Consider the following 19,609-nt stretch of genomic DNA (forward strand, 5'->3'; position numbering starts at 1 on the left):
TGAAGCAATATGAACATCAACATATACACAGCAGTATGATGAACTTATCTGCAATATACTTGACTGAAGATGATTTTTTGCTGCTGATTATAGGACCATGATTTGCTACTGCTGATCATAGGACCATTCGCTGATCAAGGAGTCAATTCGCTGACCATGAATGATAATCACTGCTCCAGAATTAGTTCGCTGTTCTTGGAGATGAATTCGCTGCCATAGGGATATGCTCGCTGATCTTTATGATGCAATTTGTTGTCCTTGTAGTTATATTCGCTGATTGGATAATTTCACTATTGATCAAGGATGAAATTCGATGTCTTCCATTGTGTGTAATGATGAATGAATGAACCTTGTATATATATGTGATCTTAGCCACCTAATTCATCCTAGGTCGGGTCACAAGGATAATCAATTAATAATAATATGATGACCTAAACTTGGCGCCCAATATATGATCAGCCCCATTTCATTTACAAGTTACAATGTTCAATATAGGGTTAGCCCTATCCACAAGTTACATCGCCCATTATAGGGCTAGACCAAATTACAAGTTATATTTAATTTTGCACGTTTAATGTGACTAAGGCCGATAGGCCAATTAGTCACCCACAAGTTACATTATGGGTCACGCCCAATTTTCATATTTGCAAGTTACATACACATGTTACAAGTTACTTAATGCGTTTGGGCCCAACCCAATACAAGTAATAGTTATATTTGATCCGAACTAGCTATTATTTCAACAAAAGTCACAGGTTTTCATTTTGAAGACCCAGGTTCAAATCCACAAAGGGACATCTTATGTGAAATCCTAAGTGCCGACTATCGGTGTTCCATGGTTGGCTCCTAGTGTGATTCTAAAGGTGGAGATTTTAGTTGTACATTGCTTGAGACTAGGGAAAAATAATATCAACCACAACTTAAATAATAAAAAACGGGCGATTTAATAGGTGCAAGGCTGACCCAAATAAATAATAATTTTGGGCATAATTATTTAGGGAGAGCTGAGCAAGGATTTATAAGTGACTAAGCTTTGAGGGACGACCTAGGGCAGCAAGCTATGAAATTTATTCAAATTAATTAAATTAAATAAGGGCCGACCTAGGGCAGTGTTTAGAATGGTTGTATATTTCCAAAGTCTATGTCCCTTCCCAGTTTAAGGGGTATAAAAGAGTTGAAGCCTAGGATTTGAATAAGGGGAATATGAAAAAACATTATAAGTAATTGGATCTACTAATAGGCAGAGGTCTGATTTTATTAATTGTCAGCCCAGCCAATATAAGGAAATAAGGGTGGAGAGCAGAAATCCTTATACATGGAATCTGCATTCATCAAATGGCATGGAAGAACAGTAGGAGCTCTCATATACAGCGATCAGACCTGATCTGAACTGTGATACTCTAATTTCTTGTGGCATGTAGAAATAATTTTTTACCATATATGTATATCTATATCGGTTTGTATGCAGAAATGAGTGTGTGATTCCTTATATGCTAATATAACATATATACCTATGCATTTAACAATATTAGATATGAGAAAACATATGATTTCCAATTTGCAACAATCAATTATGGTAGGGTGAGGAAGAGAATGCAAGGAGGGGAATGGCTATGGATCCCTCACAAGGTACACCACCTCATATGCAATGGCGGAAGGCCACATGAGGCCAAGAGGGATAGGGTTTTGCTCTTGGGCCTTGGGTAGAGGGTCATTTTGGGGCACCCTATTGCAGCTTCCTCTACAACCTCTATATTGATAGATTGTTGAGATGAACTCAAGGGACCTTCAATCATAAGAGGGTGAGAAGGATGGCATGATGAAGGGGAATGGCTATGGATGCCTCCCTAAAGACACTTGTGTAATGAACCTTTGCTGTACCTGCCTTGCCTTTCTGATAATTAGGGCTTGATCTATCCACCGAAGGTTGGATTTAGGGCTACAAAAGGAAATTAAGGTTTCCTACAACATTTAGATATTTTATTTTATGTCAGCAGTAATATTAGATCGGTGGCATAATTATTGCAGCATAAAATACATACACGACCCATTCTAGATTTTGAGGATTTTCCAGGTTGGCTAGGCTACCCATCCAAACCCATCCCGTCTCTTAGGGCTAATAGGGCCACCTGAGGATGGGCCTAGCATACCCCTGGCTTGCACTCATTATCTTGAATGTACTAACAAACAGAGAATATCAGGAAGATAACAAATGCATACATAAAACATAGATTAATGACTATATTACTTGGTTAACATTTATCCATTATATATAAATTTGTAGGGACTAATTCATTATATTTGTGCTTAGTTGCAAAAACATGACTATCATTAATTAGTATTCCTTTTCTCTACATATTAGTTGTGTCTGAGAATGAATGAATTATTTTTATTCTTTTGTCTATCACTAAAGTGTATTTTAATGCAACATTCTAAACCTGATATTGCAGGTTACCTATCTAGCGTGAAGATTAAGTTCATTTTACTCTTTTGTACATTATAGATGTGCTTAGTTCATTTGGTAAGACATTCTTAGGCATGGAACCGATTTAGCAATTAATCTGGGTCACTAGTTAAATTATATTAATTATTGTTATATGAGGAATGAAAACAGATTTAATACAACTGGCACAAAACATACTTCAACATTTCGACATTTAAGCAGATTGGCTTGGGGACATACCAGCCTACTGGTGATGGGAAGGAATGCTTACTAGGCGCTAGTTCTTCATCGCTGGGAAGAACCAGCAACTAGCCCTTTTACATCGTCTGCTGACTGATGCATTCCCCGGACAATCCTCATGGTTGTCTAGGCATCATAAATTATGAAAACTGAAATAAATATTATTACTGAGTAACGAAGTTACCTGTTGGATGCTTTCTCCTTGTCACTCCCTCTCTTGTGTTTCCTTGGGGTGCGGTTTTATACCTCTTTGAAACCACGCGATTCCCTTTGGAACGTGGTGTCTATTCCGGAGGTGGCTTGGGAATGGACGCATCCTTTCATTACTAGTTAAGATAAAATGTATTTTAAGTGATAAAAATAATTTATGTATTGAATATATATATATATTTATGTACATGTATTGTTTAATGTTTCTAATCATTGCCTGTTGTCTACATGGGAATATGATAGTCCTCCCCCCTTACATTGCTTGTCCTCAAGCGATGTGGAGATTTGGGTGGTTGAAGATCTCTTCACCCTTCCAGGTTGCATCCTCCTCCGGCAACCCTTTCCATAAAATCAAGTATTCTACAATGTTTTTACTCTTTATTCTCCTTTCTCTTACGTCTAAAAGGGCTTCTAGCTCGAGTGTTAATTTTCCCTCGTCATCTATTGGAGGTAACTCCTTGCATGGGGATATCTGCTGCCCTAATGCTCTTTTTAATCTAGACACATGGAATACATTGTGGATGCGGCTGCCTGGAGGAAGCTCAAGTTCATATGCTACCTCTCCTACCTTCCTTGATATTGGGTAGGGTCCGTAGAATCGTGGCTTCAGCTTCTCTGCCCCACTAGATTTTAGCGAAGACTGCTTGTAAGGCTGCAACCGTAGGAAGACTAAGTCCCCTATCTCAAATGATCTTTCAATACGATTACGATCAGCGTATATCTTTTGCTGATTTTGGGCTTGATGTATGTGATCTTTTAGAGCCCTTAGGATGTCCATGCTTTCTTGAATAAAATCCTTGGCTCGTGGTACTTGACTTTCTGGAGTAATTAGTGATCCAAAAGAGGTGGGTTCATAACCATAAAGTGCTTTGAATGGGCTCATTTGGATAGACATATGATGTGTAGTGTTATAACAGTATTCTCCTAAATGTAACCATTTGATCCAAGCTTTTTGCTGCCCAATGACATAATTTCTTAGATATCCTTCAATCCATTTGTTGACGATTTCAGTTTGTCCATCGGTTTGGGGATGATAGCTAGTACTCGGAGTGAGACTAGTCCCCGCCATCCTGAAGATTTCTTGCCAAAATTGCCCCATAAACCGGCTGTCTCAGTCACTTATGATATTTTGGGGAAGCCCATGAAGTCTAAAAACTCCCTTAAAAAACACTTCTGCTACTTGAGATGCTTGGAATTTGTTTGTTATAGCAAAGAAGTGTGCATATTTGGTGAGACGGTCCACAACCACATATATACAATCTTTTCCTTCGCCCTTGGGTAGGCCAGTGATAAAATCCATCGAAATGCTTTCCCACTTCTGGTCGGGAATGGGCAATGGTTGTAGCAACCCAGCTGGGTGGTTGAGTTCTGCTTTGTTCTTCTGGCACTGTGTACATTCTTGTACGTATTTTTGGACTTCTTTCTTAAGTCCTTTCCAAGAATACCGTTCTCTGATTTGTTTATATGTCTTATAGAACCCTAGGTGTCCTGCCAATGGATTATCATGGTACTCTTTAACTATTACTTCCTTGAGTTTAGAGTTGGGCACCAAGTACAACCTGTCCTTATATAGGATAAGCTCCTCCACAACTTTGTATTCTGCATGACTTGATGGGTCCCTCAAGATCTCGCTAGCAAAAGTGTCCTTGGCGTATTCTGCCAAAAGATCATATTTCCAATCAGCATTTATAGAAGTTATGGTATTTATTTGTTGCTTCCTTGATAAGGCATCTACTACCACATTGGTTGTTCCTTTAACCTATTCAATATCAAAGTCATAAGCTTGTATCCTGCTGACCCATTTTTGTTGCCTATCATTTAGATCCCTTTGGTTTAAAAAGAATCTTAGGCTGTTATGGTCTGTCTTTACATGGAATTTGGTGCAAACTAGGTATTGGCGGAATTTGGCTAGGGCATGCATGATGGCTAACATCTCTTTATCATAGACGGGGTAATGCTTTTCTGTTTCTGTCAGCTTACGGCTTTCGAAGGCTATGGGGTGTTTCTTTTGTATGAGGACAACTCCAATCCCTTCTCCGGAGGCATCACATTGTAGTTCAAAAGGAAGGGAAAAATCAGGGATAGCTAGGACGGGGCATGAGCTCATAGCTTCCTTTAGACTTTCAAAAGCTCTTTGGGTTGCTTCGCTCCAAGTGAAAGCCCCTTTCTTAGTTAGATCGGTGAGAGGGGCTACCACTTTGGAGAAACCCCGTACAAACCTTCTGTAGTAACTGCATAACTCCAAGAACCCCCTTAATTGTGTGAGGGACTTAGGTCTAGGCCATTCTCTGATAGTGGCTATCTTTTCCTCATCCACGCTAACCCCCTCCGCATTAATCTTATGCCCTACATATAGGATTTCCTCCATTCCAAACTCACATTTGGATGCCTTAGCATAAAGTGACTCTTGCTCTAGGATCCTTAATGTGTCCTCAATGTGTTTGAGGTGCTCCTCCCAAGTTTTGCTGTAGATCAAAATGTTGTAAAAAAAAACTAGTAGAAATTGCCTTAGCTGCTTGCGGAAAGTATGATTCATACATGACTGAAATGTTGCTGGTGCATTGGTTAGACCGAAAGGTAGAACCAAGAATTCAAAATGTCCATAGTGACACCGAAAAGCTGTTTTGTGGATGTCCTCTTCCCTCATCCTGATTTGATGATATCTTGATCGAAGGTCGATCTTGGAGAAATATCTGGCTCCGTGTAGTTCATCAATTAGCTCATCTATCCTTGGGATTGGGTACCTATTTTTGATGGTTTTCATATTCAGTGCTCTATAGTCAATACACATTCTTAGAGTGCCATCTTTCTTTTTAACAAGTACCACTGATGATGCGAAAGGGCTGGAACTAGGTTGGATGTGTCCCATAGCAAGTAGTTCCTTAATGGTTTTCTCAATTTCTTCCTTATATTTGTGAGGGTGGCGATAAGGGGTAGTGATGACTGATTTTGCCTCCTCTTCCAATTCTATAGTGTGTTCAAACCCCCGTTTGGGAGGCAAACCTTGGGGAATTTCCCCAAACACCCCTTTATATTTCTCCATGATGGGTATGATGTCCATATGCGTGGATTTCTCATGAGTATTGCTCTTATCTAGTATCATGCATTGGGCCACCCATTCTCCTCGTCCTTTTCTAAAAATTTGCTCCAATTTCTTACAAGAAACCACTTCAGGGCTACCATCAGGTAAGCCCTTGAGAGTAACTTCCTTCCCTTCATTCTGAAATCTGATTATTTGGTTTGGGAGATCAAACATAAAACATCCCAGTGAATAAATCCATGAAGTCCCCAATATGATATCTGTGTCCAATGGTACCACGTAGAGATCTTCCCTTACCGGATGGCTACCTATTATGAACTCCAACTTAGGTACCAACTTAGTGCATTGGACCCTTGCCCCTGTGGCTGTTGCTGCTTCGAACCCCTTAAAATTTTGTGTGGGTAAGTTATGCTGCTTGACAACCCTTTCATCAATGAAGTTATGGGAGGCTCCGCTGTCCACAAGTGCGACTACTTTCTTCCCTTTAAGCGAACTCTTGATTCTAAACAGATTGTGTTTAGCAGCATGGGTGATAGTGGCAACTATGGCCTGATCTTCCTCCCCCAGTCTCATCCTTTTGCTAGGTGGCTCTTCCTCATCCTCATATGGTGAGGCTTCTATTTTGTGAGCCCGGCCTTGACATTTATGGCTCCTTCCTTCATAGGGTTTTAGACATGTGAAACAAAGTCCCTTCTTTTTAAGGTCCTCCAAGGCTGAACACATATGTCCCTTTTCTCTCTTTCCCTTGCAATAGGTGCAAGACCTTACAATCCCTTCTTGATTGTGTTTACTGTCCTTGGGCGGAGGTTTGGAGGAGTTGCCAAAGGGCTTGGTCTTGTCCTTGGGTGAGCTTTCTTCAAATTTCATAGCTTTCTGTATAGCCTCATCTAATGTTTGGGGTTCATGGGCACTCATTGTGCTTTTGATTGATCCCCTCAGGCCTTCTATGAATAGGTAAGTAAGCCTTTCTTGTGTTAGACCTGGTACCATCACTGCTAATTTCTGGAATTCTGTGGCATAGTTTTCAATAGTCCCCTGCTGCCTTAGTTGGGTGAGCTCTCGAAAGTACCACTCAGGATGCTTTTGGTCAAATCTTTTTATGAGCTTTTGGGTGAACTCCTCATATGTGTTTATAAGTTGATGTCCTTGAGTGATAAGGCCATGGTGCCACCACTCATGGGCAACTCCGGATGGATGAAGTATAGCAAATTTAATGGCATTGGATTGAGTCATGGGGCTGAGGGATAAATAGGTATCCAATTTTTGGACCCATGACCTAGCTAATACCTTGCCTTCCCCATCATAGTTGGGGATAGTCACCTTACTGAGCTTGTTTTGAAGCTCTTTGTGGGCTGGAGGATGTCTTTCATTCCGGCCCAATGTCTTTAGTTTGGCATCACAATAGTCTTTGAAGGTTACAAGATCTTGTAGTTCGGGATCCAACCCGCGGTAGTCTGCAAGGATTTGATCTACATTTCCCATGGGCATGTCATGGTTATCATCACTTATTGGCGCTTCCTCAGGTAGGAATGAAGGTCGAGTGGGCCTTGAGCTAGTGTCCTTTGACGGGGTGGGGTGGTGGTTTTCAGAATGATTGGATTGGGCTTCTTTGGTGTTATGGTTGCTTATGTTTTGGAGGGCCTGAAGGACTAGTTGGTTATTCCTCTCATTTTGTTCAATGAAGGCTTGCATGGTTCTTTCAGTTTGTTCCCTTAGTGCTTGAGCAGTTTGCTCCATGAAGGCCCTAAGTTTATTACTAGCTTGTTCACTCATGTTGTTGGCTCCTTTTTTTCTCTCTCTTTCTAAGGCCCTACGGGATCTTTGGCTTTGTTGCATTAACTATTTCCACAGGGTGGCAGGAAGGAGGCTCTGATACCACTGTAATGAACCTTTGCTGTACCTGCCTTGCCTTTCTGATAATTAGGGCCTGATCTATCCACCGAAGGTTGGATTTAGGGCCACAAAAGGAAATTACGATTTCCTGCAACATTTAGATATTTTATTTTATGCCAGCAGTAATATTAGATCGGTGGCATAATTATTGCAGCACAAAATACATACACGACCCATTCTAGATTTTGAGGATTTTCCAGGTTGGCTAGGCTACCCATCCAAACCCATCCCGTCTCTTAGGGCTAATAGGGCCACCTGAGGATGGGCCCAGCATACCCCTGGCTTGCACTCATTATCTTGAATGTACTAACAAACAGAGAATATCAGGAAGATAACAAATGCATACATAAAACATAGATTAATGACTATATTACTTGGTTAACATTTATCCATTATATATAAATTTGTAGGGACTAATTCATTATATTTGTGCTTAGTTGCAAAAACATGACTATCATTAATTAGTATTCCTTTTCTCTACATATTAGTTGTGTCTGAGAATGAATGAATTATTTTTATTCTTTTGTCTATCACTAAAGTGTATTTTAATGCAACATTCTAAACCTGATATTGCAGGTTACCTATCTAGCGTGAAGATTAAGTTCATTTTACTCTTTTGTACATTATAGATGTGCTTAGTTCATTTGGTAAGACATTCTTAGGCATGGAACCGATTTAGCAATTAATCTGGGTCACTAGTTAAATTATATTAATTATTGTTATATGAGGAATGAAAACAGATTTAATACAACTGGCACAAAACATACTTCAACATTTCGACATTTAAGCAGATTGGCTTGGGGACATACCAGCCTACTGGTGATGGGAAGGAATGCTTACTAGGCGCTAGTTCTTCATCGCTGGGAAGAACCAGCGACTAGCCCTTTTACATCGTCTGCTGACTGATGCATTCCCCGGACAATCCTCATGGTTGTCTAGGCATCATAAATTATGAAAACTGAAATAAATATTATTACTGAGTAACGAAGTTACCTGTTGGATGCTTTCTCCTTGTCACTCCCTCTCTTGTGTTTCCTTGGGGTGCGGTTTTATACCTCTTTGAAACCACGCGATTCCCTTTGAAACGTGGTGTCTATTCCGGAGGTGGCTTGGGAATGGATGCATCCTTTCATTACTAGTTAAGATAAAATGTATTCTAAGTGGTAAAAATAATTTATGTATTGAATATATATATATTTATGTACATGTATTGTTTAATGTTTCTAATCATTGCCTGCTGTCTACATGGGAATATGACAACTTGCCACCTTGTGGGATTGGGCGGGGGTCGTAAGTGGAATACTTGGTCCTCTTGGTAAGTGTCCTGTGGTTTTGGGGATCCCTTTGATCTCTAGAACAGCTTCTTACCAGCCGGGTATGCCCTTTTCTGCTTACAACCCAGGCCCATCCTACAGGGTGGTTTTCAGGCAGACAAACATATCTGTTATTCTATCAACAGAAAAATACATTTAAATAGTCTTTATTATACATAAACAGTATGTATACATGCAGATAATGAATGGCAGATAATATGTAAGCAATATTTATACCACAGAATAGTTATTATGTTTATGAAGCTAATTGCTGATGTTCAATCTGCTACTGGATCATGGACTTCTGATATTATCTGCTTTCTTTTTGGGAGTAGTCTCTGTGTGTTCCCCCCTCATCGATGCTTTCCTCTTTTCTTATATCTCTCTTCCATGTTGAAATGATGTGTCCCTTGGGAAAGAGCCTCTCCTTTGAAAGATCGCGTCTTTTCAAATATTATGACCGCTGCCCTAAACTAATTCATTTGTCTTAACAAACCAGCACTTAATGTGTTCGCTCTATTTCTTATCTCAAGGCAATGCAAATGCCCTATTCCCTCCTTGCATCAACCCTACTCAGTCATTGCAGATGCAAATTCGCTTTTGGGGGCATGACAATGAAATATAGGGTGTTAATGCTGAGGGACCTGTTGGTAATGATGGTGGTGAGGGCAAGGATTGCGAAAGGAAGGATCCTATTGGATTATTGTGAAGTTGTTCTCAATTGTTTTTTTGGTTGAATTTTAAGTTTTTCTCTGCATGGATAGCTTCCCTTTGGGAGCTGAGACTTATTAACCAGAGTTATTTTGTGTTTTATGATAGTATGCTCTTTCGGAGCTTTCACTTTCAGGTGTATTTTGGAATATTTCATTCGCTCTTTCTGGGAATATACTACTTGTAGGCTTTTTTTTTGGTTGGAGATACCTCATGGGGGTCTCCTTCAGCTAAGAGCCAAGGTCTGAGGGGTATCCATTCCACCAAAATTTGCCTGGGGCATGATCCTGGCCTCATCCCTTATGGTGTTGGGGCGTTGCACTCAGCAAGACTTGACCCCTGGTGGGCTCATTTAGAACCTTTCAACTTCACTAGTAGACCAAGTACCCGTTGGCTTGTAGACTTATTTCAATATTAAAAAAATAATTACATTGCATTTGACCTCTTGAAGAAGAATTTAGTCAGAAATTATACTGTTAACAAGCATTGACGTTTTTGTGAGTGTTCATTGACTAAGTTGCAAAAACTGCTTTTTAAGTATGGATAAGGCAATTATCTTCTTAGCTAATTATTTTGAAAGGTATAGCCATTTTGTATGCTTAATTTGACTGGATATTTACTCTTAGAAAATTGCTGAATCTTGCATGTGTAGGATTACTTTGAATCTACGTTACCCGGGGACGCGTCCCCGACCTGAAAACCCCCATCCTAGTCCCGGGGACGTTTCGGGGACTTGGGGACGGCCAGGGGATGTTTCCCCCCGTCCCCAAATTGTCATGTATTTTGAGGGGATGTCCCCGAAACGGGGGGATGCCTGCCCTAGCTCTGGGGGACGTCCGTACATCCCGGGGATGGCTGGGGACAGCTGGGACGTCCCCAATCTGTCCCGGGGATGGCCAGACGTCCCCCATATCTAAGGCCATTAAAAAATATTAAAATAATAAAAAACGTATTCTCAATTTTTAAATTTTTTTTTCTAATATAGGCCCCTTATTAATTCAAATTGTTATTAAAAATAAAAAAAATGTTAGGAGATGCCGTTTAGGGGCAGAATTATACTTTGTCAGGTTGATGAGGAGGAGACACCACAGGGATTGGTTGGGATTCCATTGGATGAGGTGGACGTAGACCATGATAATGGGAGAGACTCAGAGGACTCTGATTTTGATGCAATGTTAGGAGATGCAGTTTAGGGGCAGCATTATACTTTTCTTTTTTGTATTTAGTTTTACTTAGTACTATTTTGATTTTCATATCGTAATTGACAATAAAACTATATGGCAGCAGTGTCCTTTGGGCATTTTGACATTTTGTATGTTATTTCTTTAATATCTATTATGATATGCATATTGACAATGTGAATGAATTGAAATTCTGATTTATGAATGCATAATTTCATATTGTCTATTGAGTATTAACAATTTTGTATGTTCAGAATTTACATTCTAAAATGTTTTCAACTTTTCATAGTATCATACACATGCTATATCCATGTTTTCATATGAATATAATGTATATATGCTTGCTTTATCCATGTTTTCATATGAACATTTAGAATTTTTCTATATATTTTAAATTTTCCCTATATTTTATATAGCCGTCCCCTTTGCCATCCCTCGCCGTCCCCAAATTTGGCAAAAAATTTGCCGTCCCGGAAATGCGTCCCACCGTCCCCTACTGTCCCCGTCCCGGAATCTCGGGGTAACATAGCTTTGAATGAATATTATTTAATACTTGTTATTTTCAAAAGAGGGATAAATATTGAAGAACCAATAAATGCCTGTGACAGTTGAGTGATTGTGTGTAACTCTTGAATTCCTTTTGATAGTTGGGGATGATTGGGTACAAGCCACGTGTGCTTGTGATTGTTGGATTATTGGGTTAAAGACATGAAAGCCCAATATAATCAGGTGATGAAAAGTCCTTTAAACTCATCAGAGATTAGGATAGCTAATCAGTACGTAAGGGGCAGTAGCCAAGGCCCAAATCTAATCAAATATGATGAAATGAAATGAATGAATAGATGAAATGACATGTAATTTATGATTACTGTATTATATTTGTTTTTCTTTAAATTGCTTACGAGCTTGTGTTAGGTGTTTATTCAGCTTCAAGTTTTATAGTGATTTCCCTTTTATTTTACCGTTGGGTAGAGGTACAGGTGAAGGTTCATTAAATTTACAAATTTTTAAAAGTTTAATTAAGCACATAAATTTCTATGGTTCAAACTCAAAACACCATTAAAATCACAAGTCATTTTTAGCAAAGTCCCAGCAAGCGAAAGGGTGAATAAACTTTTAACTTGAAGATTTTAAATATTCCAAAAGTTACAGTCAACAAGAAATTAAATGTTTTCTATTTGAGCTACATATGAGTGTCAGAATCACGTTTCATGAAAACAGGCTGATATTCCTTTTTGATATGATATTAAGGTTTGGAGTATTTTTTAACTAATTTTGGAGAGATTCTAGTAAAAGCTGTTAACATCAACAATACTATACCAACCAGAAGCATTCAAATTTCATTTACATTTTATTGGAATTAAATAATTTCTTGTAATCGTAGTCACAAAGTTCATTTCACATATAACTGGGAAATAACCTACATAGAAGGAAAAATGCTAAATTTCAATCAAGCATATATGAAGTTAACAAAGGAACCGAAAAACTCAGGTTTGGAGATGGCTGTTATTCTGTTCACTTAAGTCTTAAATAGAATTCAAATACATATTTCAGCTTGTTTCCTTGCTATCAATGTTATGTCTTTGCTTACTGATATCATTTATGCCATATTTATATAGGGTTAACTTTTGCATTATTTTGTGTCTATGCTTGTGAGTATTTTAGTTAGATTTAAGAAAATGAATGATGGTGTACAGATAAGTTCCTGGCTTAACTGTTTTTGTGTGTTAACTACACTTAAGTTGCATGAATGATGTATTTATTGAAGCTTCAGCAGCACCACTCTTTTGGTAATTTCAGTAACTTTCCACTGTGATAAGCAGGCTTCCTCCTCCATTCTCCTCAATATGGGAAGGATAGGGCCTCCTCCCTTCCTGCATCACTCAACCTTAGATGGAATGCAGGCCCTTCTTAACACTTAAAACAACTGTTCTTCTTAATCTAAATGGATTTTAGCAAATTATTATTTGATTGATTTGGGATGTATTGGCTTCTTTTGTGCCTCATAATTATATTCTAGTGGTTTTGGATACTTCTTTTAGTTAATTGACAAATCTTATTATCATGTTTTGTTTACAGATTTTGCTAAAAGGGGCCAGTGGAGATGAGCTGAAAAAAGTTAAACGTGTTGTTCAGCATGCAGTTTTTGCAGCAAACCATTTGGTTCTTGAGACATCCTTCCTTACAGATGAAAGGGCCAGGTTTCTTGAAACTCCCTCTCATTCTGCAGCAATTGTTGGCAAACCAAGCAGACAAATGCATTCAGAAACATCCATTTGTACAATACATGGTTTTGCAGTTCCTGTTCTACATAAAGCACATGCAGGAGAATTTAAAGAACATAACAAAGATAAAAGTCTCGCCATTTCTCCTCATCTTTCAAGAGATTATTTGAACAAAATTGAGCAAGATTCTGAACCCACTATTTCTACTGGACCTTTACAGATAAAAGAATGTGTTAGCATGCCTAGTTGCAGGGATGTTTGTCCAACAAATGAGGTGATGCTTCAAAAATCTATAAATGCAGCTTATCGTGGGGTTTTGTTGTCACCTGTATCTTCATCTCCTTTAATGTCTGGGTTATCTGCCTCTTTAAAATGGGCCTTTGGGGAAGCTTTCCCACTTACTGATAGAAGCTCATATGCAGCAATTACTTCTTATTTGGGCATGAAGGATTCAGAATCTAACAATTGCACTACAGGTGATGTATCCACATTTTCTGATACTTCTGGAACTGATGATTGTAGAAAGATCTCTGAAGAATCACCTGGTAAAGTGCAGTCAAAGAATGAAGGAATAACTGATATTCGGAATGATTTTGACTCCTTAGATTCTGAGCCAAAAATCGAATCCAAGAACAAAGATTGTACTCATTATGAAGGAGGAATCTCTAAAGAAGGCTTAACAACTTCTCTTTCTTTACATCAGAGTATTCTGGTTTCTTTTTCCAGCCACTGTCTTTTGAAGGGAACTGTGTGTGAATGTAGCCATGTCTCTCGTATCAACTACTATGGAAGTTCTGACAAGCCTCTTGAAAGGTTCATGAAGGATAGATTATTTGTCCAGGTATTCTTTTTCATGATATGAGTACTTTCTACTATTTTACACAGAGATAGATTGTTTGACAGGGCATTCCTTTTTGTGATGAGTAATAGATTATTTGACAAGGCATTCTTTTCTATGACACGAGTATTTTCTTACTACCTTATAGGTTTTTTCATTAACAGACTACAGGGTTGTGTTTGGAATCTTTGGTTATAACCTTGGAAGGTCACAGATCTTTGTGTGTATGATACCTAATGCTTTGTGCATGATAAGCTCTTGGAATGAAGACAGATTGCAATCATTGCACATGTGTGCACAAAATGAAATCCAATTTGAAACTTTACACATCTTAGTCTGAATCGTTGGTTCTGCTTTCTAAACCTTGAGATATAGAAAGGAAGTTTCCTACACACAAGATGTGGTTTAATTGCTGAACATAAGCTCAACGTTTACATGCAGAAAGAAGATTTCCCACACACAAGAAGACTTTTGAAGTGCTGAACATAAGCTCAAATTTGAGATGCAGAAAGAAGGATTCCTACACATAAGAAGACAGCTTAAGTGCTGAACATGTATTCAACTTCAAAATGCAGAAGAAGATTTCCTACACAAAGAAGACAGTTTAAGTGCTGAACCTAAGCTCACATATAAATGGGAGGATAACATAGTTACTAGTAAACTTGGTTACGAGAATGTGATCCAATCCCCATACCCTTTCTCACATTCATTCATATCCTTATTAATGGAAAATAATTTTCTTGAGAAATGTTCGCATAAGATAGCTCTCATACATCAATGATCAAACTAGTGTCTTGTTTGACTGTGACCTAGAAACTGTCTTTTCCTTTTTTCCTTTTTAAAATATTAATATATCCCACATATATATATACATAACATATACATACACACACAGATATATGTGTATATGTATGTATATATATATGTATATATATATATACACATGCACACACACACACATATATATATGTATATATATATAGACATACATATACATGCACACACACACATATATATATGTATATATATATGTATATGTATATGTATGTATATATATATATATATGTATATGTTTATATGTATATGTATATATATGTATATGTATATGTATATGTATATGTATATGTATCTGTATGTGTATGTGTATGAGTGTGTGTGTGTGTGTGTGTGTGTGTGTGTATAATAGTATATATATCCACATAAGACATTTCTCTGTGTTCAGATGTATGTGCATATGTGTGCGTTTTTGCATGTGTGGATGTATTTGAATGTGTGCAGTAATGGGTTCATAGATGGAATTGCAAACGTAGATCAAATCTGCATCTCAACTCACCAGGGTTGATAACTTAGTGAATAGAGCATGAAATCTAGCATTTTTGGTTGTAAGAACTGGATGCTATAATTTCCCTGGATTTTGCAGAGTTCTCGCTGCCATGCTTGTGATCAACCTCCAACTGCTCATGCTTATTTTTATACACATCGGCAGGGAAAGCTTACAATATCTGTTCAACAGCTTCATTCTGATTTTATTTTACCCAGTGTAGGGGAAGGGAAAATATGGATGTGGCATCGTTGTCTGAGATGTGAATGGAAAGATGGAATTCCACAGGGAAACAGGAGAGTAGTGATGTCTGATGGAGCTTCAGTTCTCTCCTATGGAAAATTTTTAGAGCTTATTTTCTTAAATCATATTGAAGCACATATTGCAAGTTGTGGACATTGCTTGCAAAGAGACTGCCTTCAATTTTACGGGTATTAATATAACTTGTCTTTTATGCCAATGTCATCAACTGCAGTGACTTCCTAGCTCTTTTCCTTTGCTTTTCTATTTCAGAATCTTGGAATGACTTGTTATAATGTTTTTTTTGCAAATTGGCTGGAGCAGGTTGGGCAATCTGGTAGCATGTTTCCATTATTCTGCCATCAATGTTTTTGGGGTTTGTTTGCCTTCTAAAATAATGTTCAACCACTCAAACCAGCAAGAATGGCTCGGAAAGAAAGTGGCAGAGGTACCTTTGATGAATGCTGTGCTCTTTTATGTGTGTGTTTTAACTTTTTTAATAGTTCCAAAGCCTTGCATGCTCTTTCGGATTATTTGCTGGTTTACAATATTACTGACTGATTGTGCAAGCAAACAGGTTGCAGAAGAGGGGTCAAACTTCTTTTCAGAGATTTTGCGTTTGATTCACGGGATTAAATGCAATGTTACTGGTGGGTTGAGAGATCTTTCAAAAATTGAAGGAATGCTACAGGAAGAGAGGCAAGAATTCAAGGTCATGACCTCTCAGGCCTTATAATATTTTATTCTGATTGCGACATTTCCGAAATTTTGTCTAGGTTGTCTAATATTTTATTATACAACCAGCCTTCATATATTATAGTTTGTGAAACAGGACTCATTGCAAAAGGCTATAACTAAAAACTGGCAGCCAGGTCAACCAGCTGCTGATATTTTGGAGCTCAATTGTTTAAGACGGAAACTTCTTTTTGAATCTTATGTATGGGAGTGCCGTTTCAGTCAGTTGCTTTCATCAGTTGAAGTTGAAAGATCTTTGATAAGTTCTGTTATTAAACCACAAGATCTCGATAGCTCTGTGGAGAAGCAAACCGGGAGTAATGAAAAAATAGGGAGTCACATGGCCAATAATCATGATGGGAGTGTCAGTGGCTTCAATTTATCTTCTATGCATGGTGATGGCCATGGGGTAAATAGTGAATGTACTGGCACTAAAGAGACAAAACTTGGCTGTGAGAAAGTGATTGCTGATGAAATTGTCCAGTCCCTTAACATTCCTTGCAGTCTACAGGATGTAAATTTGGTGGACCAACTGACAGAGGTACCAAAAACATATGATAAGTCTCTGGACTTGATGGTGGATGGAAAGCAGCCTATCAGAAACTTTGATATAGCTGGGCAGGAAATGACATCTCAGTCTACCAGCAACAAATGTTCTGCCAGGGACAATATTTCAGGAAATCAAGCTCTTGGTTTAGAGGGTAGAAAGGTTGACTTGAGTCTTTTGGAAGGAAATTTGCAATTTCACAGACCACCATCAGAAGGGAATTCTTGTGGTGTCTCTGATCTTTCTGATACATTTAATGCAGCATGGACTGGTGCTCACTTATTTGCATCCCACGCTTTGAATAAGATACTGAATTCTGAGGAAGTCAGCGAACTGCCTTTTGAGAATTCAGTCCAACAAAGCCTAATTCAATCAATTGTTAACATTGAGTCTTGTGACTCTAATTTGAACATGCAAGATAAGGATGTTTTAAAGCCAAGTACAAGCACACCTTCATTGCCTGTCAAATCTTTTAATGAACTAAAAGACTTCAAAAACTTAATTTGGCATCCATTTTCATGCTTGTATGTTGTTTTAAGCAAGGCTTCTCAAGAGTTTCTCTATAAGTTGATCAGTCAATACACCCCAGTGTTAGTAAACTCGGCTTTTACACTGCTCAATCAAGGTGCAGCCAGGTTACTCCTACCTTCTGGCATTAATAATATTGTAATTCCTGTTTATGATGATGAACCAACAAGCCTAATAGCTTATGCTCTTTCATCTAAACAATACTGGGCCCAGATTTCAGATAACACATTGGAAGAGAAGCAGAGAGACAAACATGAGGACATTCAGAGAGAAATCATAGATTCAATTGGTACTGATAGAGTTGTTTCTCGATTACATAAAAACATTGATCTTTCGTCAGAGGTGTCTGAATTTGATTATGAAGGTAGAAGTAATTCCTCTGAGAATGCTTCTACTTCTGGTTCACATGGGACTGCAGATTCAGAACCATTGCTACATACAAAGGTCACACATGCAGAAATTAGTTTTAGCGATGTATGTCAACTTGGAAAGGTGAAGTACTCAGTAATTTGTTATCATGCAAAAAACTTTAGTGCTCTTAGAAAAATATGTTGTCTAACAGAGATAGACTTTATATGTTCTTTGAGTCGTTGTAAAAAATGGGTAGCACAAGGTGGAAAGAGCAAAGTTTTTTTTGCCAAAACTTTAGATGATAGATTTATTATCAAGCAGCTCACCAAGACAGAATTGGAGTCCTTTTTGAAGTTTGCCCCAGAATATTTCAAACATCTTACGAACTCTCTAAGCACAGGAAGCCCCACTTGTCTTGCAAAAGTACTTGGAGTCTATCAGGTGATTGCTATAACATAATCCTCACTTTTGAGAGGATTGTTTCAATGTAACTGTATTGATACCCTAATCTGTTCCGAAATAAGATTCTAGTTTTCCAATTGCAAATCTGGATGCTTTATAATTTGACTGTTATTGCAGGTTAGTATAAAGCAGTCCAAAGGCAGCAAAGATGGAAAAATGGATCTTATGGTGATGGAAAACCTTTTCTTTGGGAGATCTGTAACAAGGATTTATGACCTTAAAGGTTCTCTTCGCAACCGCTACAATCCAGAATCCAGTGGAGTTCTTCTAGACCAGAATTTAATTGAAGCAATGCTATCTTCTCCAATCTTTGTTGGGAACAAGGCGAAGCACCATCTGGAGCGAGCTGTTTGGAATGATACTTCTTTTCTTAATGTAAATGCTCTTCCACTTTTTCTTAGGTGTCAGATTCTTGAAAGGTTGATTTGGGTTTGTTTTGAGATTCTTATTATGGTTGTTCATGTGTGTTTGATGTTACAGTCAATTAATGTGATGGACTATTCATTACTTGTTGGAGTTGATGAAGAGCAACAAGAACTGGTTTTGGGAATTATTGATTTTGTGAGGCAATATACGTGGGATAAGCATCTTGAAACTTGGGTAAAAGCCTCTGGAATTCTTGGAGGTCCAAAGAATGAGTCACCTACTGTTATTTCTCCAAAGGAATACAAAAAACGGTTTAGGAAGGCGATTTCTAACTATTTTCAGACAGTTCCAGAACCATGACCTCCTCATCTTATTCCTTCACTGATGAAATCAGATGATAATAATATGAGAAAAAGTATTGGAGACAATGTTCGATAGTATTGATTGTGTGAAAAGAAGCAAGATTGTTTCCCCCTATCTGTTCCTTTGTGAGTGGTAAATTGTTTTCTGTAAATTTCTTTGGATTATATTTTTTCGTTGGTATTTGATGTGAGTTGGGTCTGTAAGTTGCCGTGTACCACTAGCTAATTGAAATATGAATTTTCATCTAGTTGGTGTAAATTGAGATTGTTCAGTGAATTTCCATAATAAATATAATCTTTGTAACTTCCATTTTCAGAGCATACAGTCACATCTGTTGTGGTTACAATGGCTGGTGCATCTTATGTCATTCTATATTGCGTGTAATTACCTTACGCTAAACAAATGGCTTATGAGTTTTTGACTGAAGTTACATGGGTTCCGCAAGCTCTTGTAGGATACATCGGCAGTAACGATGCATTTCTTTAGTTGACCAACACTTTTATTAAAGACTTTATAATTTTTTTGTGCTTTTCCTCCAGTATTTTTGGTTTGTCTCTATATAGACATTATTCTATATATCAAGTAGTAAAATCACATCAAAT

General features: G+C 38.0%; 1 protein-coding gene across 1 annotated transcript in view; it reads left to right on the plus strand.

Annotated features, from left to right (window-relative positions):
• The window catches only part of LOC131060163 (1-phosphatidylinositol-3-phosphate 5-kinase FAB1A), a 106,518-nt gene extending 87,196 nt beyond the window's left edge, over positions 1 to 19,322 (plus strand). The window contains exons 6-12 of the mRNA XM_057993293.2: positions 13,111 to 14,097; positions 15,515 to 15,846; positions 15,980 to 16,103; positions 16,233 to 16,367; positions 16,488 to 18,257; positions 18,396 to 18,653; positions 18,759 to 19,322. Of these exons, the coding sequence (XP_057849276.2) occupies positions 13,111 to 14,097; positions 15,515 to 15,846; positions 15,980 to 16,103; positions 16,233 to 16,367; positions 16,488 to 18,257; positions 18,396 to 18,653; positions 18,759 to 19,004 (3,852 nt within the window). The 3' untranslated portion in view covers positions 19,005 to 19,322. The remainder of the gene's footprint in view (positions 1 to 13,110; positions 14,098 to 15,514; positions 15,847 to 15,979; positions 16,104 to 16,232; positions 16,368 to 16,487; positions 18,258 to 18,395; positions 18,654 to 18,758) is intronic.
• The last annotated feature ends 287 nt before the right edge of the window (positions 19,323 to 19,609 follow it).

Source organism: Cryptomeria japonica, chromosome 7 (assembly GCF_030272615.1).
Source record: "Cryptomeria japonica chromosome 7, Sugi_1.0, whole genome shotgun sequence".
Lineage (NCBI taxonomy): Eukaryota > Viridiplantae > Streptophyta > Pinopsida > Cupressales > Cupressaceae > Cryptomeria > Cryptomeria japonica.